The 22,869-nt window shown below is 45.7% G+C and overlaps 1 protein-coding gene across 1 annotated transcript in view; it reads left to right on the plus strand.

The window, feature by feature from the left end:
• Positions 1 to 22,869, plus strand: part of LOC146174648 (lipase lipl-1-like) — a 55,167-nt gene that overhangs the window by 20,030 nt on the left and 12,268 nt on the right. Inside the window, exons 5-6 of the mRNA XM_084585423.1 lie at positions 8,776 to 8,868; positions 10,640 to 10,792. Of these exons, the coding sequence (XP_084441549.1) occupies positions 8,776 to 8,868; positions 10,640 to 10,792 (246 nt within the window). The remainder of the gene's footprint in view (positions 1 to 8,775; positions 8,869 to 10,639; positions 10,793 to 22,869) is intronic.

A 22,869-nucleotide genomic window follows, 5' to 3' on the forward strand; every position in this document is an offset into this window, starting at 1 on the left:
TCAGTCGCCTTACCGAGTTTCTTTCAAAGAACGTGAAGTTATTCAGAACCAAGTGCAAGAAATGCTGGCCGACGATATAATCCAACCCTCGCACAGCCCATGGGCAGCTCCAGTGGTACTAGTAAAGAAAAAGGATGGCACTCTTCGATTCTGTGTTGACTATCGCCGTCTCAACAACGTCACCAAGAAGGATGTTTATCCCCTTCCTCGCATTGATGACGCACTTGATCATCTACGACATGCCCGTTACTTTTCATCCATAGATCTGAAAAGTGGTTACTGGCAAATCGAAGTGGATGAGCGCGACCGAGAGAAGACTGCTTTTATCACCCCGGATGGTCTATATGAGTTTAAAGTGATGCCGTTCGGCCTCTGTACCGCCCCAGCAACCTTTCAGCGCGTTATGGACACCGTCTTGGCCGGACTGAAGTGGCAAACTTGTCTGGTCTACCTTGACGATGTTGTAATCTTCTCAAGCACGTTCTCCGATCATCTTCTTCGCCTGAGAGCAGTACTACAAGCTATGAGAAGCGCAGGCCTCACTCTGAAGCCAACAAAGTGCAAGTTTGCCTACGATGAATTAAAATTTCTTGGCCACGTCGTCAGTAGCGCGGGTGCTCGTCCAGATCCCGATAAAACAGCTGCCGTCGCCTCCTTTCCTACACCATCGGACAAGAACGCCGTACGGAGGTTTCTGGGCCTCTGTGCTTACTATAGGCGCTTTGTTCCCAATTTTTCTCATGTCGCTGCACCGCTTACTCATCTCACGAAAGAGAACGTCGCCTTCCAGTGGACGGATGAACAGCAGTGTGCATTCGACCGCCTTAAACAAAGCTTACAGACCTCCCCTGTACTCGGGCATTTTGACCAGGACGCCGAGACTGAAGTTCATACAGACGCCAGCAACAAGGGCCTCGGAGCCGTGCTCATTCAAAAACAGAACGGGACCGAGCGTGTAATCGCTTACGCAAGTCGAACATTATCGAAGGCGGAGACTAACTACTCGACCACTGAAAAAGAATGCCTCGCGGTAGTTTGGGCGATTAATAAGTTCAGACCCTACTTGTACGGACGCCCATTTCAGGTGGTTACCGACCATCACTCTCTGTGTTGGCTCAGCACTCTGAGAGACCCTTCAGGACGACTTGCACGGTGGGCCCTTCGGTTGCAAGAATTCGATGCTACAATAGTTTATAAGTCCGGTCGCAGGCACACAGATGCTGACTGCCTCTCCAGAGCCCCTATAGAATCAGTATCTGACGGTCAAGACGACGAGTATGAAGATGCTTTTATAGGTACCATAAGCACGGTCGATATGGCAGCGCGGCAGCGGCACGACACTGAACTCCGTGAAGTAATCGCCCATCTGGAAGGTCAAGAAGGCACCATTCCACGCGTCTTCTTGCGCGTTCTGCCCGCATTACGTCTTTGCAACAATGTGCTATACAAAAAGAGCTTCGCAGCGAGTGCGAGGTCTTGGCTACTGGTTATTCCGGCTGACCTGCGTAATGAAATTATGGACGCCTGTCATGACGACCCAACTTCCGGGCATTTGGGATACAGCCGAACACTCGCACGAATTCGTTCCAAGTATTACTGGCCTCAACTTGCTAAGACTGTTCGTCACTATACCAGGACATGCCGCGAATGTCAAAGACGTAAGACTCCGCCCGTACAACCCGCAGGACATCTTCACCCCATTCCGCCGCCTATGACTCCGTTCCAGCAGGTAGGCATGGACCTGCTCGGACCTTTTCCTACGTCCAACTCGGGACACCGCTGGATTGCTGTTGCTACGGATTACCTCACACGGTATGCCGAATCGCGAGCTTTACCTTCTGCAACAGCGGCTGATGTAGCGAAGTTTTTCGTCGAGTCCATCGTCCTCCGTCACGGTGCTCCCGAAGTCTTGATCACAGATCGCGGTGCCGCGTTCGTGTCCCAGCTAATGGCAGAGATCTTGCGTTTAAGCAACACGCACCACCGCAAAACTACCGCATACCACCCCCAAACGAATGGGCTCACAGAGCGCCTTAATAAGACTATGGCCGACATGATATCTATGTATGTGGACGTCGAGCACCGTACATGGGACGATATTCTTCCCTACGTAACTTTCGCTTATAACACCGCAACTCAGGAAACAACCGGGTTTTCGCCGTTCCGCCTGGTGCATGGCCGAGAGGTGATTACCATGCTTGACGCCATGCTTCCCCATGAGCCGGAGGCCTACTCTTACGACGATGTCCAACTGGTAACCCAGCACGCAGAAGAAGCCCGACAGTTGGCACGACTACGCATCCAAGACCGCCAGCACGTCGATGCACGCAGGTACAACCTCCGGCATCGTGAAGTTAATTTTGCACCTGGTGATAAAGTGTGGGTGTGGACTCCCGTTCGCCGTCGCGGTCTCAGCGAGAAGCTGCTAAAACGTTACTTTGGCCCATACGAGGTCGTTCGCCGTATAAGCGACCTGAATTACGAGGTGATTCCGATTCTTCCGAGCACATCTCGTCGGCCCCCTCATCCTGAAGTGGTGCATGTGGTTCGCCTCAAAACTTACTGTGAACGCTAGAACCACGTATTCTGACTCTGAGCTCTGCTCGATTTAACGTTTCAGTAACGCTGGAGCGCGCATCGGGACGATGCGCCTTTCAGGGGGAGGAGTAGTGTAACCCGCGCTAACCGTGTCAGTTCTGGAGGGAGAAGAAGACGAAGTTCTGCGGAGTGCGCGTGGTTCTGGGACGCCGCTGCTTTTGCCTGGTGAAGCGCCTGCTCTCTGCCTCCTGTGCCTCAACCCCGTCCTTTGACCCTGTCCTTCTGGACTGCCGTCCGGGTAGCGATAGAACCCGTGACAATATAAGGTGCCCGTGTACAGTGCGATGTCAGCTCACATTAAACAAGAGTGCAGGAGGTCGGAATGGCGTTTCCTATTTTTCGAGTTCATTTGAAGCACTAAGCCCCCTAACCCGACTGGCCGACACAACCCATCGGTCGTCCGACCGAGTTATCGAGCCATCAATATACAGCTTGGCTATGGAACGAAAAATGGTAGGGGTAACATTAAAAGATAGAAAGCGTGCAGAGTGGGTCAAAGAAGTAACTCAAGTTACCGACATTCTAGTGGAAATTAAGAAGAAATGGACATGGGCAGGACATGTAGTGCGAAGAGAGGATAACCGATAGTCGCTCAGGGTAACAGACTAGATTCCAAGGGCAGGAAAGCGTAGCAGGGGGCGGCAGAAAGTTAGGTGGGCGGATGAGGTTAAAAAGTTCGCAAGGGTCAAGTGGATGCAGCTAGCACAGAACCGGGTTAATTGGAGAAATATGGGAGAGGCCTTCGCCCTGCAGTGGGTATAATCAGGCTGATGATGATGATGAATATACAGCTTGAGACACGCAGTAATTTCGAATGTATAGCCCCCATCTCACACGCCGTATTCGCTAGCAAAACGTGTTCTGCACTCTGTCTGCACCAAATGTACACTACGCCAGAGACGAGTTCACCATCCACACATAAAAAGTAAAAACAAACGTACGTGTGCTAATATTCTTAGTGCTCTTTATAACGACATGTGGATCGACCAGCTGATTGAGAAAGAAAATGAATTGTATCCTTCTAACCGATGATATCGCACTAACCTTGACGATGTCGTGCAAGCTGGTAGTTTCTATTTACTAAAGATGGTTTGTCAATGATCATCGGCGAGAGTACCCACAAATCATCGCCGCAGAAGCCGAGGTTAGGAACTGCTTTCGAAAGTACCCTGCAGTTCGAGCCGCTGGAGCAGAAGCTCCAGCCTCATTTAGAAGACTCTTCCACTGGAGTGTCCTCGGCCAAAGCGAGACGCAAAGCAAGGCTCGGAAGAATGAGCGCCCAAAACGACGTGCCAGTGGCAGTTTAGAGATAATCCTTTTGGGAGCGTGTAGTCAGAATTGAATCTTGTCAGGTACTAAAATGGTGGTCTGATGTATGGGGCTGAACTTCCCAAAGGGACTCAGACTAGGAGGGACACCGCAGTGGAAGGCCCCGGAAGTTTCATCCATATGGGATTTTCTTAACGTGCACTGACCTCGCACAGCACGCGGAAGATTTGTTTGGTGCCTGCACGGAAAGCGCTGAGGGCGGGATTCGACCCCGCATCCTTCGCCACGGCAGTCAATCTCCCTAACTACTGCGCTACCGCAGCGGGGTCTACTACCAAAATGACCTGATTCTACTCCCGGACACGTGCTCCGAGACCTTCTATATAGAATTTCCCTTCTGTGTGAGTTCAGACTGCGTTTGACGTGTACCGAATCTGTGCGGAAGCGTGATATTCCCCATCTATCCAGAACGAACGCTTACAAATATCCCCGAAGGAAGCGCACATTATATAACTCAGTGTCGTGAGTGACGGACGCGTATCTCCGAGCATCCCGTTCGTCCAATTATGACGGCTGATGCACCACGGAAGCCATTACGGCAATACTGGGCCTGTTTTGAATGCTTCCCTTGATTAGCACGAGATGGTCGCATCTTTGCGCGATGGTATCAAGCAATACTGTTCCCTAAACGTACACCTGAAGTTACCCGGCCTAGCGAAGACGGAATATTTGGTTGGGGCGTTGATAAACTTTGATCTACTGTCGTTTCCCAAGGCGAGAACACACTTTATACACATTAAAGAATCAAACGTGAATTTATCCGTTTGGCTGATATCGTATAAGTATACGAGCAGGTAGGTACACAGTCGAGTTGCACCCGAATACACTAACCTGATGGATCTGATACGGATGGCCACAATCAGGATGTTCGCTTAGAACACCCTGATAAGGAACGAGGACACGTTTTTTCTGATTACTCCCATTACTGATGGAAAGCAGCCGCTGAGCATCCTCTATGACAAACACGCAAAAGAGCTCTCGTTTAATCAGGTTAGCGTCGGTGAGCCATACCGCATAGACGTAAGTGGCAAAGCAACCGTCTTCACGCATGTTATGAGCCAGATCCGCAGGTCGGAACACTAAGCCGCCACCCCGCAGCACGTTTATTTATTTTTTTTTTTTTTTTACCCAGCAAGCTTTTCGCACCGCATTATTCATACCCGGCCACGCAAACGCACCATCACATTGACCGCATCATTCCTGCCCCAATCAGCTACAGACTGGAATATACATCCACACGACGACGTCGCAACCACTTGCTCATCGAAATGTTCAGATGCGCAGGAAATCAACAGCATTTATCGAACTGAACTTGTGAATAATGAGTCCGTATTCAGTGATCAGTGAAGAAATTTGTGCGAGGTGGCCGTGAGTCAGCAATGACGTATTCTGTGCCTTTACTTCGACCGACTGCTCTGTGTCATTCTCAGCGTCCTCCAAAGACTCCGACCACTACAACTCAACCACGGCCATAGAAGCAGAGGATAAAGCTGTTGCATGCACAGCACAGGATAAGATCGTTAGGTGCAGGTCTATGCAAGATAAAACAGAGCATTTGGTAAAGCCAAAACGTATACACTCAAAGCTGAACTGGGAAACCTGCCATCTAAAATAACGCTGTGTATTCATAAACAATACACACTAACCCTCATCATGGATGAACTTGATGGTCTGGTTAACTGGTCGGTAGGCACCCTGCAATAGCCCCAATACGATACGAATCTACAGCTGCGAAGAACATGATTGGAGTTCGGTGAGCTTGGCTCCAATTTTGTGAATGGAACCGTGGAGGCCACCAAATCCCTGTTATTACAGAAGATCAAAAGATACATTAAGCAAAACTACATACTGCTTGAAAGGCTCACGGTCACTTGCGTAGCCAATAAGGTGTCAACACCGGTGAGGAGATGGCAGCTTTCCCTTCGACAGAATGTAATTGTCTTTCATAAATTTCAGGTTGTATGTACTCTTATGCCAAGTACTCCTATGCCAAGAATCATCCACAAGAATTTGTGTATGCGGCACTGAGTTGCACTACTGGTATCAGTGGCCTCTACCTCACCAATGTGGACAACGACTTCACATTCAACCGTGGACAATCCAACTAAGACAGAACGCTAGTCGATGCATCTGCTCGGTTGTAGTCACAATATCTCGAAACTGTCACTTACAAGCATACACCCATGATTGAGCAGCGCGCTTTGAAGACTCTTCGCTGAACGTTCATTTGTTTCCTTGAAGCGCATGCAAAGATGTTTATCGTGATCACATTCTACGGCACGCCTGTTATTTATTTTGAAAAATCTAGATGGTTCTCGAACAGCCTCTTGAAATTATATAGACTAGCAGTACTGCGCTGTGGTGCTAGCACTGACTGCCTGCAATACCCTCACAAAGAAAAACGTTGGGTGCTGCCAATTTGGACACCGCCTTGCTGGTAGTGGCTGTCGACATCTCGCGTACAACGCTCACCAGAGGTCCCAGGGAACTCCACTATAGACCAAAAAAAAAAAAAAACCAAGAACGTAATACCAGTTATGCGCGAAAAAATCCCATTCCTCTCCCCTGTAATTCTTCGCACTGCGGTGGCAACCTCGTGAAACACCGGTATAGACATCCTTCTTTTTTTTATAATGATAGTATGTCCGACTGCAAGCTCTCTCTCATCACAATGCGGGACTGGGAAAGGAGTCTGAATTGAGAAAGTACGGTAGTATTTGTAGAAACGAAAGTGTGCTCTGTAACTGTAGAAATGTTCGTCACCTCTTTAAATTCATTTGCGCCAATATACCGCAAAATCAAAACACGTAAGCAACTGATCTTAAATTTCGCATTGACGATTATCGCAATCGTTGGTCTCTTTTGTTTCCCCTTGTGGTTTTTAATACACTATAACGAAGAAGGATGAGTGTGCCCAGAGAAATTCGTAGTGATTGTTTTCGCTATGTTATAAATGGTGCGAGGCTGGTGAAAGGGGTGGCACCGGACCATACAATAAATCATCAGCATTGTCATGATGTCGCACACTTGTTCGTAAAAGAGTAAGATGGGAGCGGCCCGAATTTCGGAATAACGCAAGAATTTTTCATCACGATAGTACCCCAGCTCACAGTGCCCTTTCAGTAAATTACTTTCTGGCTCACAGCAGGGAGCGCATGAGGGCTGGACTACGCTCCTTACTCACTACACAGCTGAGTGGCACTTCTGTACTTGGATACCAAGATGAAGTCTCATTGAAGTGATGTGATTACAAAACTGTCAAAAAAAAAAAACGACTGCACAACTGAAGGAGATGACAAGTGAGGTCAAAAGCAGTGCTTGAAAGAGGGGAACATTCATCTGCAGTGTTACCTAGACAGCGGAAGGGGTTAGCTTTACGGCGACAACAGCAAAGATTCAAGGTTACAGCAGTAAACGGTATATGTAATATCACTCTTGTTATTTATTATCGCACCTGGTATTTTCATCATCATCATCATCATCATCATCAGCCTGATTATACCCACTGCAGGGCGAAGGCCTCTCCCATATCTCTCCACTTAACCCGGTTCTGTGCTAGCTGCATCCACTTGACCCCTGCGAACTTCTTAATCTCATCCGCCCACCTAACTTTCTGCCGCCCCCTGCTACGCTTTCCTTCCCTTGGAATCCAGTTTGTTACCCTCAGCGACCATCGGTTATCCTCTCTTCGCACTACATGTCCTGCCCATGTCCATTTCTTCTTCTTAATTTCCACTAGAATGTCGTTAACTTGAGTTATTTCTCTGACCCACTCTGCACGCTTTCTATCTCTTAATGTTACCCCTACCATTTTTCGTTCCATAGCCCTCTGGGTTGTCCTCAACTTAAGTAGAACTCTCTTGGTTAGCCTCCACGTTTCAGCCCCATAGGTGAGTACAGGCAAGATGCAACTGTTGTATACTTTCCTCTTGAGCGATACCGGTAAGCTGCTAGTCATAATCTGCGAGTGCTTGCCAAATGCGCTCCAACCCAATCTTATTCTTCTTGTTATTTCCTTTTCATGGTCCGGATCTGCGGTTACTACCTGTCCTAAGTAGATATATTCGTCTACTACTTCCAGTATTTCGCTACCTAATGTAAACTCCTGTTCCTTCCCGAGGCTGTTGAACATTACCTTAGTCTTCTGCATATTGATTTTCAAGCCTACCTTTCTACTTTTCCTGTCTAGGTCATCAATCATTATTTGCAGTTCATCTCCCGAGTTGCTTAGCAAGGCAATGTCATCAGCAAATCGCAGATTACTGAGGTATTCTCCATTTCGCCTTATCCCTAACTGCTCCCATTCCAAGTCTCTGAATACTTCCTCTAAACAAGCTGTGAATAGTACTGGGGAGATTGTGTCTCCTTGCCTAACACCTCTCTTTATGGGAATTTTGTTACTTTCTTTATGCAGAACTATGGTTGCTGTGCAGCCACGATATATATCTTCCAGCACTTTCACGTACGGCTCGTCTACCCCCTGATTTCGCAATGCCTGCATCACCGCCGAGGTTTCAACTGAGTCAAATGCTTTTTCGTAATCAATGAATGCTATGTATAAGGGCTGGTTATATTCCGCACATTTTTCTATCACCTGATTGATGGTATGGATATGATCGATAGTAGAGTACCGTTTCCGAAACCCTGCTTGATCCTTTGCTTGATTGCAGTCTAAGGTTGTCCTGATTCTATTAGCGATTACTATTCTATTAGGTGATTCTATTAGGTATTTTCAAGTAGAGAGAAAAATCTAATCTATGTAAAACTGCGGGCTCATTTACAAGCATATAGAACTTGTTTTGTTCCGAATATTTCAAGCATTCTGAATAAGAAATCGCTTTCTTTCAGGTGGAGATTTTAATGGCTTATGCTCCGGTCGGATACCTGACACATGTGGGGTATCCTCTGCGACTGCTCATCCCTTTTGCCGGTCCATCACGTGTGAGTGATACATATTTAACGCGGCAACCTCGGTTTGCTTTTTCGAGTCCCTGGGTATAGACTGGATTCCTATTTGAATGGTACCCGTCAGGAGATGAGCAAAATTCTCTAACTTACCACCGCAATACTCAAAAAGGCAAGAAGGACCGGGAGCATTAAATGCACTAGCGTTAAAAGCTTCGCCGGGAAAAAAGGGCGTATGCGCATTACCACCTGCCGCGGCTAGCGCATTGAAGCGCCACCTGTCACCTGCCATAGTTAGCGATACGTGACTATGCATGACAGTAAAATCTTGTTTCAGCTTGTAGGGTAGATGACAGATTGGCCTAAATGTTGATGCCACAGGAAGAACCTCCTAAAAACAACTGTAAAATCTGTAAAATTGATAATGCCTAAAGATAAATAATATTGTCAGAAAAATTGAAAGTGAGCGAGAAGGACCCAGCAAAGGGCACAACACAGTTGCTCAGAAGTGTGCTCAACAGAGTTTGGCTATGATATTTAGCGATTAAAAGATGCACGATGTAGTATATACCGCCGATCCTAGTTGAATGAGACCAAGTATTTATGTATAGCCTCATAGCCGATAGGACTCTTAGAGGGGAGGTGGAAGGTGGAAGAAAAAAAAGCAAGTAAACAATGTGAAACAAGCAAGTAAGTGCATAAATAAATAATATATATATATATATATATATATATATATATATATATAATATGTTCTTTACTGAGAAATTGACAATTAATTTGTTAATATGTATAAAACTGGCAGCACTTAAAAAATAGGCACCGCTTTGCGAAAGTCATTTACATATTTAAGAGATAGAATTTAGAATTTAACCTTTGAGTACGAAATAATTAGGCAGCATTTTATTATTGACTCGTGAACATAGTGTCAGGTCAGTAGATGTAGATAGTGGCAAATAAAAAAGCCGCTTGCAATCTTCGCACCAAGGCAATATTTACACGGTTCAATTTACAGGCCAGCTGACATAGTTGTCCTCTGCGCGCGCAAAGCCCCATTGCTCGAAATGAAAAGCTAGCGCTTAATGAGCCTATTTAAGAAAAGTTAGAGTGTGTATTTGATTAAATAATTTAATGAAATGAATAAAATGCTTCCACATGTGTTTTACTGCGCAGAATATGCAGCCAATGTTTGCTGATGCTATGTATCGATGCATAAGTTTTTTTAGATGTAATAATATAACTAGAAAAAAAATTGATAAAACGACAGAACATCGCGCGTGAAACGCTATCACGTCATGCCCTTCACGGCGCAGCTCAAGTGGCCCGACATTACGCAACCAGTGCGTTTAGCTGAACGCACAATGGGACGCATCAAGTTTCAAGAAGCGGTGCGTGAGGATACCGGTGGCATCATCGCCCGGTAGGCTATAATAAAAATGGATAAAAAATTAAGCAGTGAAAAACATTGCCCATGAATGTGAAACGCTATGTGTCCATACCCTTAACAGCGGAATATGTGTCCCCCTGTCTTTTTCACTTTTCGAGCTTTCTTTAAAGTTCTGCTGCCGCTGTTATGACATTCAAATCATGAATAAGCTGAATTGTCATCCGACATAGAGGTCTTTCGGTAATCATAAGTGCAGAGGAGACATTATTATTCAACACCAGAGCTGCCACAGTGCACCTTAGTTGACATTGTACTCCTGCGGGTAGTAAATAGTGCTGTACAGTCGGGGGCTGCCAGAGTATGCTGGCTCGGCTTTTGTAGCTGAATGTGCTCGTGACGCATGAAATTCTTTCTGTGCAGTTACTCATCGACCCAGGCCGGGACAGTGGCTACATTTACATCCCCAGTGCTCTTGAGCGACTACTCCAAAGTCTGTGCGCTTTCATCGGAAAAACGCTCTGTTCACTACCGCTCAGTCTTACATTGTTAGACAGTGCGCAGCAAGTTAACAAGGTGAGGTACTCTTTTCATCAAAATTTAAAACGGGTCAACGCACATTTACTTACCTAATAAAAAAATCCTCAGACTACCGAACTCTCGAGCAAGGCGAAAGTCTTTCCGCAAACCTGTGAACCCATGTTAACTATACAGTGTTTGTACGAATTGCTCGTACAAAGCGCCTTTCTGCCAAATGCAGCTAACATGGATGGATGGATGGATGGAAGAAATATAATAGCGTCCCCTTTGAAACGGGGTGGTAGCAGTTGCTATCAGGCTCGTTTTTTCCTCTATATCTTTATTGCTTTGGATAGGTTAACTATGCCGTAATTCTATTTATTCTACATTACTAACATTATGTCACTTTTCAGCTTTTAAGCCATCAATCTACGAATCATTTTTTGCTAGCTTCCGTCGCAGAATTATTCACCCGGCCACTGGTGTCTCTAAACCCCAGGGCCTCGGGAAGAGTGACTGCGCCTGCATCGACTTCCGGGTGGATACCATCACATTCGAGTTTAAGATGGTTAATTGTTTATATGGATTTACCACATACTGCACATGTGTCATCTTCATGGTTAAATTTCCTTTTATAGCTGCATTTTCTAAGGCAACCCCATCTAGCTTCAAAAGGTAGCGCCCTGCCTCCTGAGTTATCAAAGAAAGCTTCCTTCCTGATCTGCTTTTTCCTCTTTCGGTATAGTTGTACACTCTGTTTCTTTTACATAGAATTTATTCAATTTTTGCCTTCTGTGTTTTTCACCTGTTGCTTAAACGCTCTTTATTTTTTCGTCCTGACCAGCATGCTTACTGGTAATTTTCCTAGCGCTTTTCCTCCATCGTGCGTCAACGCATTTTAGGTATTGGTATTTAAATACTTTAGCTGCCCACCTTTTACGGTGCAATTTGCTCAGGCGTTCATCATATAATATTTTACTCGGAGCTTCCCGTACTTCGAAACATGCCCAGCCCATATCTACCTGCACTGCCTCATTTGTGGTTTTGCCGTAAGCACCCAGTGCCAATCGTCCGATGTCTCTCTGGTTTATTTCCAATGTCGACTGTACCTCTGCTTTTAAGCACAAAACCGCAGTTCCGAAAGTAAGTCCGGGCACCATAATTCCTTTCAAAATACCCCTCAGCACCTGATACCTGTTATATCCCCACAATGCCCTATGCTTAATTATCCCGACATTTCTTCGCCCTTTTGCCCTAAGTGATTGATCATGCTTTCTAAAGTATGCCAATCCTTCGCTTACCCATACCCCGAGATATTTATATTCTGCCACTCTGGGTATATCATGGAATTGTATTTAAGACCCTGATCAGTTTAGCCGTTGACAAATCATCAGACCCAACTTATCTGCACTAAATTGAAGCCTAGAGCATCCCCTTCGTCTCCGCAATGCTTAAGTAGAGTTTGCAAGTCTTCCTGGCTATCTGCTAACAGCACAATATTGTCTGCATACATTAAACCAGGGAGGCGCTGCTCTACGACCTTTGCACCTTATCTATCTATATCTATAGAAAGATACAAGGTTCTCAATGCGGATTTTCAGAAAATAGCAAGGAGAGATAAGAATGCCTTCCTGAACATACAGTGTCAAGCAGTTGGGGTTGCTAGGATACAACCCCAAAAACGACCGAATGATTTCACTTCGGATCCAAGGTCACCCTTTCAACATAACAGTTATCCAAGTCTATGCACCGACCACTGCTGCTGAAGAAGCTGACGTTGAGAGATTTTATGCGGACCTACAATGCCTTTTAGACCGCACCCCATCATCAGACGTCGTTTTTCTCATAGGAGACTGGAATGCTAAGGTCGGGAGTGAAGAAATATCCGGAATTACAGGCAAGTTCAGTCTTGGTGAGCCAAATGAAGCTGGGCAGAGGCTGGTAGAGTTCTGTCAAGAAAACAACCTGACCATAGCGAATACTCATTTTCAACAGCACAAGAGGAGCCTGTACACATGGATTTCTCCGGACGGTCTGTACAGGAATCAGATCGATTATATTATTTGCCGGCAGAGATGGAGAAGCGCTATACAAGCAGTAAAAACAAGGCCTGGGGCCGATTGTGGTACCGATCATCAGCTTCTTGTTGCCAAAATTAAGCTTCGATTGAGGAAAACGCAGAAAACTAGAAGGCCTTTCAGGTATGATCTGGATCAGATTCCATTAGAATATGCTGTGGAAGTGAGGAATCGATTTCAAGAATTAGATCTCGAAGACAAAGAGCCCGAAGAGATGTGGACTGATGTTCGTGATATAATACAAGAATTTGCTACTAAGGTAGTTCCAAAGCAAAAGAAATGCAAAAAAGCAAACTGGTTATCTGAAGAGGCTTTGCAATTAGCTGAGGAAAGGAGGATGGCAAAAGGTATGGGGGAAAGAGAAAGATACAAGGTTCTCAATGCGGATTTTCAGAAAATAGCAAGGAGAGATAAGAATGCCTTCCTGAACATACAGTGTCAAGCAGTTGAGGACAACAGCCAATGAAGGAACACAAGAGCTCTGTATAAGACAATCAAAGATATCAAAGGAAGCTTCTGTGCTAAGCTGGGCGTGATAAAGGACAAACGAGGCAAGGACCTCACTGAAGCCTCAGAGATAAAGAAGAGGTGGCAGGAATACACAGAAGAACTGTACAAGAAGGACCCGGATGTGCAAACCCAACATAGGACGGTTGTGATTACTGATCTCGAGCCGGGCATCCTGAAGAGTGAAGTTGAATGGGCCTTAGCCAGCCTTGCTAAGAACAAAGCTAGCGGAATTGATGGTATTCCAGCTGAGTTGCTTCAAAACCTCAACCACGACGCTGTTAACACACTGCATACATTATGTCAAAAGATTTGGACAACCCTGCAGTGGCCACAGGATTGGAGGAGGTCAGTTTACATCCCCATTCCAAAGAAAGGCAGTGGCAAAGATTGTTCCAACTACCGCACGATCGCGCTTATTTCGCATGCTAGCAAGGTGATGTTAAAAATCCTGCAAGGTAGGCTGCAGCAGTATGTGGATCGGGAGCTTCCGGACGTGCAAGCTGGGTTTCGCAAGGGCAGAGGAACTAGAGACCAAATTGCCAACCTTCGCTGGATCATGGAAAAAGCAAGAGAGTTCCAGAAACCCATTTACTTCTGCTTTATTGATTATGCGAAAGCGTTTGACTGCGTAGATCACAGCAGATTGTGGCAAGCTCTCCAAGAGATGGGAGTTCCAATTCACCTCATCTGTCTCCTCAGGAACCTTCATGAAGGGCAAGAGGCCACAGTCAGAACTGGGCATGGCCTTACTGATTGGTTTCCGATTGAGAAAGGGGTGAGGCAAGGCTGCATACTGTCGCCCTGCCTATTTAACCTATATGCAGAGTGCATCATGAGGAAGGCCGGTCTGGACGAGTCTTCAGCTGGAGTGGAGATTGCTGGAAAACATATCAACAACCTTAGATATGCGGATGATACCACTTTAATGGCAGAAAGTGAAGTGGAACTCAAGAGACTTCTGATGCGCGTACAAGAAGAGAGTGAGAAGTTTGGGCTTAAACTGAACATTAAAAAGACGAAGATCATGGCGTCTTGCCCTATCAAGTCCTGGAGCATCAATGGACAAGAAGTGGAAGCTGTGACAGATTTTCTGTTCTTGGGCGCCAAGATTACCTCGGAAGGAGACTGCAGCCATGAAATTAGGAGACGCCTGCTTCTGGGAAAGAGAGCAATGGTTAGCCTTGACCGCCTAGTAAAGAGCAGAGACATTAGTCTACCAACCAAGGTCCGTATAATCCGTGCTATGGTCTTTCCAGTTGTGATGTATGGATGCGAGAGTTGGACTGTGAAAAAGGCTGACCGCCGAAGAATTTACGCGTTTGAATTGTGGTGCTGGCGAAGACTCTTGAGAGTTCCTTGGACTGCCAGAAGATCAAATCAGTCGATATTGTCGACCATAAACCTTGACTGCTCATTGGAGGGTCAAATTCTAAAGTTAAAGCTCAGCTACTTTGGTCATCTGATGAGAAGAGAGGAGTCGCTGGAGAAAGATTTGATGTTGGGAAAGGTTGAGGGTCGCCGGAGAAGGGGTAGGCAGCGAACGCGATGGTTAGATGGCATTCTCGAGGCATTGCAGATGAAGCTATGTGATGTTAAGAAGATAGTGAGAGACCGGAAAGCTAGGCGTGACATGGTCCATAGGGTCACGAAGAGTCGGACACGACTGAACGCCTGAACTGAACTGATATAAGGGGTTAAAACCTAGGTTACTTTCTTGTATCCTTCTTTCCATATTTATCATATAAAGCATGAACAGCAGCGGTGATAGAGGATAACCTTGTCTTAATCCTTTGCGTACATTGACAGCGTCTGTACTTCTTATCCCTTCCCATGTAATTTCTATTTTGTTATCCCGGTATATTTCCTGTGCAAATCTGTTGTCTGATATCTGAAACTCTGAAATCTGTTATCTGAAACTGATATTACTAAGATCGAAAGAGTTCAAAAGAAAGCCATTCGTTTCGTTTGTCACCAGTACCACCGTGATTTTTTTTTGCCTACTTCTGCCCTTCTTTCCTTACAGCTTACTACACTATCACGTCGCCGGCATTTGGAATCGTTAAAATTCTTGTATTGTATCATTCATGCTCATTATCGACTTTCATCTGACAGTTACATTACTCCAGGCTGGCCTACTACCTCCAGATACTATCATGAGCTTAATATTGTCCCCTACTTTGCTCGACATAATCCACTTAAAAACGGCTTCTTCCCGCGCACAATCGCAGCTTAGAATATGTCTCCTGGATCACTTTGCTCCCTTCCTTTGCAAAATTTATTGACATCATCGCACACTGACTATTTCACACAGTTAAGTAATCTCTAGCCATTATTAGTGTTGTTGCTCCGTTTAAATTCTGTCTTGTTACTGCTCTACTGACTGTATTGTATAATTATTTTATTTATATCATGTTCACCTCCCACTCCTGTTACAGCTCCGGATGGAGCTGCAGTATCTAAAATAAATAAATAAATCTCATGACCGATACTTTTTCTTTTAATATGTTCCATAGGAGTTCCCTGTTTACGTTGTCGTACGCCCCGTTTATGATCAGGAAGGCCAAAATTGAGGACTATTTACCGCTCTACATTTTTCGATGAACTGGATAAGCACGAACAGGCTATCGTCTAAGCACCTACCATTTCTAAAGCGGTTCTGAAGTTCTCCGAATGTCTTCTCACTTTCTACCCATTCTTGCATCATTTTTGGTTACCGCCTGCATGGCCAACCTGTATATAAAAGATGTTATGGTAATCGATCTGTAGGATTTTATGTCCATCCCATCTTTTCTCTTTAAAGTTAAATTCATTTTACTCTGCCGCCAGCTGTCCGGAATTTGCTTATTCACTATAACTGTTTTCAAAGATTTTAACGTTTCCTTACTTCTTGGACGAAGTTCATTAATTAGCTTGATCGGAATTTCATCTATTCCTGCAGATATGCTTTCAGGAATATGTTTTTTAGTCTTTTTCCAGTTTATATTGGTCACTTCTAAGCTACTTTGTATTCGGCTATCTTGTGCTTCTTCCTGATTTGCGGAGGTTACCCTATCGTTTCTCTTAAATGACTCGGCTATAACTGATGTAATGCAGTTTACTGCGTTGTCTCCCTCTAAACAATTTCCCTCGGTATCTTGAATCTATTCCTGCCTTCTTTGATTATGTTTACCTAGCCAGCGTTTATGGTTAAAGAATTTTCTTGGTCCGCCTCTAGTGAGTGCGTGTATTTCTGCCATCCAGCAATCGGTGGACTGCTGTATTGTATTTTGGACGAGGGCCTGTACAACAAGTTTCTTTTGTCGATAAGATTCCCATTTTTGGTCTTATTCCTCCTGAGATACCTGTGCTTTCTTTGCCTCTCGGTGTTTCCTGAAGCTACCCGTCGTTGTTCAATGGCTTCCATGATTTCCTTATTCCACCAGCTCCGTGGCTTCTACTTTACATTCCAGCGGTTTGCTACTTTAGCCTCTTTTAACAGTGGCAGGTGCCACTCAAAGCCTGACTGTGCCTTATTTCGGCAACGCGTTGCACAATTACACGCGCCTTGTATGAATGCCCCTCTCGGCTAAACTACTGAATCCTCGCAGCTCAAATTTCGCACAGAAATAGCATTTGGTCGACAGTATTTAGGGGGAAAGCTTTTAATGGGTTATCGTTGTCCGTCATATCACACTATAGGGGTCAATCATTCTGCGCCTTTTTTATAGCGCTTCCTCGAACGCTGCTTCATTTAGCTTTTAGGAAAAAAAAATCGTGCTCCAGCGGGAAAAGAACTCCTACCCCTCCGATCACCAGGCAAGCGCGTTAACAGACGTAGCCACGCCGAGTACTTTTTGTTTCTTTTTTGCATGGAAGTACTTCAAGCCCAATTTAACCAGGTTGCATTCCGCAGCATACCAGCATCGAGCTCTCACTTTTCTGACGCATCAAAATTCCGGGAGACATATACATGCATAGAGTAAAGGTAACCAGTCAGGAGGTCGATCCTGAACATATAACCCCCGCACCATAGCACACTGTTTTCTGAACAGAGACTTCGATGAACGTGGTGGCTCTGCGTGGCGATCTATCATGCGGCTCTTCCACAGGCTAAACAGTCTCTTGAGCACAAAAAGGTCACAAGGAACCTCAGAAGCTTCCACTGTAGACAAAAATCTTATTGTATAGGGCATAATAGCAATGTCCTTTTTTAGAGTCCGTTGAAGAATGTCCCTCCAAAAAAGCTGCATCACGATACACTAAGCCCTGATATATAGTTTCTGGCTGCTGACACAGGCGACACTCTACTGACAATGGTACAAAATTCCCTTTGCACAAAGCCACGTTGTCGTGTGAAGTTTAAATAGTAACGTCTTTGCGGCTGGTTGTACGGTATTGTTGAGAAAGCGGAGGTAAGGCTGCCGATACTTCGGCGCATGAAGTAACTTCTCAATGTGAACTTTTGTCATCGGTCTTCTAGGTATACTGTATAGGTATTCTAAGGAAGACCGTACGGTGAGGAAATGAAATTTGTCGGCAACTTACTTACGGAAACTCCACAAAGGACTGTTACTCCTATGACTAGTGAGCGCCAAGAAATTAGGCAAATGAGCACTTAATCGTCTATTAAACACAACTTGGAGGAAGAGATGGCTTGCTGTTTTAAAAAAGAAAAAAAAAACATTAAAACAAGCTGGTGAACAAAAAGTGCTGAAGACCAGCTCCATCGGCCTTCAGAAGGAGAAACAAATTATCTCGACGCATAGACTCCCATTGAGACCCCCACACAAAAGTAGCAAAAAATTATGCTTGGACTGTACTTTGATTCCTGTGCAATGCAGCACCTGCCTGGCATAGATAAGCTTCGAAATTAACAAGACATTGCAAACTTGTGCTCGTGCAAATAGAGATTGCTCTCTAACCATCAAAGCCCGGGTTTGTCGCCAGCTGATGACATCTGAGGATTCCAATGAGGCCCACTATTGCGATACTGATGCAAGGAAACCCCTAAATACTGTAAGTCTTCGTATTCTCACCTAATGATGGTAAAAATATTAGGTTTTTTACCCTGTGACTTGTACAGAATCTCTTACATTTATCAAGGTTAAGAGACGCACCCGAACCATCATAAAAAAAGTTCATTTATGCGCAAAACCTCGATCACGCTCTTTTTATTAGAACAGAAAAGGGTCATGTCATCAGCATAAGCCAAAATCTTCATTTCACATTGCGATTGTGAGAAGCCGCGGACTGCTTTGTTCTTGATTATGCAACGACATAGGGGCTCAAAATATAACGAAAATAACAAAAGCGCTAGCAGACAGCCCTGTCGACAGATGATTTAAACGGAATAGGTTTGGTAAAGTTTTAATCAACAATCAACCTTGTAGTGGTCGCTTCATAGCTATAACATAGTTCAATGCCTTTGAGCACGGCATCACTAATGCCTGTACTGTTAAATACAGCATACAAAAAATCATAACGCGCCTAATTCAAAGCTTTTGCCAGATCACTCTGAATGAAGGCCAATTGATTCACCTTGTCTGACACTGTATCACGGAACGTGTGATATGGACATGGTTTTGGGTACTGTGGCCTTTGATCTCACACGCTTTGTGTAGCTCTAATAAATCTAATGGCACAAGCTGCAGACGAGAAGAAAGAACCTTCGCAAATATCTTATAATACACGTTGTATTTAACTGTTTTAAACCGATACGCGTCCGTACTTTTCGGAATTAGTATGGTGTGGCCAGAATGTGGGAGGAAAAATACCTATGACATAGGCTGCACTGAAAACTTCCAGTAAGACAGGTGGCTAAGGTAGGCATAAACGTTTTATATAACTCGCTACTTAGACCATCCGGGCCAGGAGGCTTCTGGCACTGTACTGAACGAATGGCCTACTTGACCCCATTTAATGTAATAGACCCCTGAATGGTTGCCCGCTGCTCATCTTAACGAGGAGGGAAATCTCCTAAATGAATGAAAGCAGAGCCACTGATCGTGTTACTACTACCACAAAAGAATCACGCATAATAATTAAAGAAGGTACCAAGAATACCTGGCGTGTCAGTGTATGTATCACTTCCGCAGCAAATTTCTAACACCTCCTTGGAAAGCGCAGCAGGCCTTTCATGTGCGAGTTGATTGAAAAGACTAAGCCAAAGCTCTTCAGTCCAATGCTGAATCGGCGGTGCGCTTTCAGTATTTTTTTTCTGATCAATCAATTATATTTTTAAATTAGGTCTGGCATCGGTGCCAGCCGATTAGTGCGCGTTTCGGGCGTGAAGAATGGCAGTTTGAGGGTTTAGTTATTTGTAGCCTTTTCTTTTTTTCAAATTGAAATATGTAATCTTAGGAGCCGTTTACCTTTTAGACACAATGTTGAGACGCTTGCCGTCTAATACGCCGTTTAGAAAGTGTTGATAAAAACTTTTCGGCACTGCTTTCAAAGAAACCCGCATCACAGTTTGTCTATTACTTCTGGGTATCAAAATAAAACACATCGGCTCAAATTTTGTTTTCATGTGACCTTTTCAGACTGCTATTCATTTTCACTACACGTGATACTCATGGTTCGGCCTTGTTGCTGTACACACTACAGATGGCGACCTGGCGTGCGGATGGTCCGCATGAGGTATAATAGTGCAGTTGCGCACTCCTGCAAATGCAGTTATACAACCTGCTCTAGTGACTTCTCTTGGTCAAAAGTGACGAAGCCAAATAATTTTCATCTCAGCCGCAAACTCAAGCCAATACGGCATCACTCACCGTCGAATGGCATTTAACGTGCTGGAAAAAAGTTGTCACAGCAAGAAATATCTCATAGCATTTTGCGGCAATTTAGTATCAACGTTGCCATGGCGACTTCATTTTGTGGCTGAGACGAAAATCCTTTGGCTCTAAGACTTTTGACCAAGGCTGTCCTCCCGTCGACCACGTAGCATCACACATGGGCGACCAAACGTTATAATAGTATTTCCCATTTGCTGTTATGGTTAGACTGCTGTAAATAATGGAAGGCCTTCATTCAGTTTTCAAAATATGCATCATATATTTTGTTGGCTATTTAAAAAAGCCTTATGTCTTATTTAACGCAGAGCACATCACCAGAAGTAGTGATACTGAAAGCACGAGACATGACGCCATATGTTCGAAATTCTTTATCGTCGTCAAGTATAAGATGTGAGGGTTTGTGATATGTCGTAACGAGAGCTAATACAGACCGGATATCTCGCCTTGACTCGCTGGTGTCACACATGCCGAGACGGCAGCCTTCGTTGACCCCCGAAATGGCGAGTGGGACATTAAAATACCCATTATCGTTTCTGGCGCGATATTTTCTCATAAGTCATTGCTAACCGGCCTCCACGTGAGGCCAGTTTTGTCCAGTTTCATGTTAGAATTATTACGCAGCCGTTCGTCCTGCAGCATTCCGGGTGCTGCCATGCCATTTCGCTGGCATGCATCTGCTAGTCTAGCTAGTGGTAGAGATTTGAAGCTACAAATGTGCCTATAATATAAGGCCCTAATGACCTCACTATTCCACGTAACCTATCGCAGCGAGCTTTTCTAGAGGAAGAATAGTAATGGAGGCCCGATATCTTGGTGCCGTTTATCTTCTTGTATAACATGAAGTATTTTTCTTGTATTTATCTCTTTGTTAATGATGGGTAAGGCAAATCCTGTGTATGGGTCAAGTGTTGGCGGAAGTAGCCATATCCACTATGGGTGGGCACTAGGCAAAACATGGGCATCTGGCGTCGTTGTGCCAGCGAGCTTTAACCTTCTTACACATAGCCGGTTCTAAGCGTCTCGATTCATCCCTGGTTCCTTGATCAAACCTTCGTATTTCGAAGCGTCAGGGCCACTGTGCAGTAGAGAATATGTAATGAGAATAATAAGGTAAAAATAGTTGCAGGATGCTTACGATCCCGGTAACTCGAGCGCAACACTTCAGGTATTTCCATTCAGGGGTTCCGCAGGACCCTAACGCTGCCAATCACATACTGTTCGAGCTGTCTGAGTTCTAAGTGGCCATGGGGGATTGCGGGAGGCCGACCAAAACCTTGTGCTCCACGTTAACCAGTGCCTACTGTGACAGTCTAGACACGTAGGCCATCGTGCAGCTGCCCACTGGTTGAGCCACACGCGATGCTGCTGCTGCTAAGAATTGGCGCATAAAGCGCTAACCGCTAGAGGCGACACTAGGCGATGCGTCGTGCGACGACGACGCCACCGCCTGTTGTTGCCGCTGGTGTACATCGCATGAAGCGGCGGGACTCGGAGACAGAGCAGCGCTTTTTCAGCGGTGCTCTGTTACCGCTACTCATAGTTCGGTCAGTAAGAAAACAGTTACGCTATTATCCCGTTTCTAACACCGAACATCATGATGTACGATAAAACACGGACGGAAATTGGTTGTTTGGTTGGTTGGTTCACAGGAAGGGAAAGGCGCAGTATCTGTCACACTTGCTCTGTGGACACCTGAACCGCGCTGTAAGGGAAGGGAGGAAGGTGGGAGTGAAAGTGGAAAGAGAGAAAGAGGAGCCGTAGTGCAGGGCTACGGAGTAATTTCGACCCCCTGGGGATCTTTAACGTGCGCTGACATCGCACAGCACACGGACGCCACTTCGTTTCGCCTCCATCGAAACGCAGCCGCCGAGGTCGGGTTCGAACCCGGGAACTCCGGCACAGTAGTCGGGCGTCTTACCACTGCGCCACTCCGGCGGGGCCAACGGGAATTGCAACGCATCGCGTTTCTAGGGGACATAGCGTTGTGGTGCGCTACTGCACTGCGATACAAACTTGTTTGGTTTGGTTTGGTTTGTGGGGTTTAACGTCCCAAAGCAACTCAGGCGGCGTCTCTCATAGCCTGAGTTGCTTTGGGACGATAAACCCCACAAACCAAACCAAACCAAACAAGTCTGTATCGCAGTGCAGTAGCGCACCACAACGCTATGTCCCCTAGAAATGCGATGCGTTGCAATTTCCGTTGGCCCCGCCGGGGTGGCGCAGTGGTAAGACGCCCGACTACTGTGCCTTGTATTGCAAGAAGTGACTTTCTCCCGCTCCTTTAGAAAACTAATAATATCTAGTCACACTAGCCTTTCTTTTCCTTCATTACCCTACCAAGTTTTACTCAACTGTCTCGATGTGCTCGTATACATGCACGGATCAGACGAAATGACCACGTGCTTGTTTTTTAGAGCTCTTTGGCGGCCGTTCCTGGGTTTCGCGGCGGCGTCGGCGTCGGCCTCGTAACCAGTTCCGCCCCCCTTTCAGCCCCCCCCCCCCCCGTTCGAGCCGGCGCTTTGGCCACCGGAGCCTCGCAGGAGGAGGGCGGCGGGGTACACTCAGCGGCGGATGATGGGGGCAGGAGCGCGCGCAGCTACCGGAGCACACGAGGAAAAAAAAAGGGGGTCGCCGGAGGCAGCGCTAGCAGCGACTGATTGACGTCGCTAGCTAGTCAACACAACGTGCTGCGTAGAACACCGTCGCCGCCATGCAGAAAGAGGAGACCCCCCCCCCCCCCCTCTCTTCCTGAGTGGAGGCGAGGGTGCTC

Source organism: Amblyomma maculatum, chromosome 11 (assembly GCF_055883805.1).
Source record: "Amblyomma maculatum isolate TAMU_Amacu chromosome 11, ASM5588380v1, whole genome shotgun sequence".
Classification (NCBI taxonomy): Eukaryota; Metazoa; Arthropoda; class Arachnida; order Ixodida; family Ixodidae; genus Amblyomma; species Amblyomma maculatum.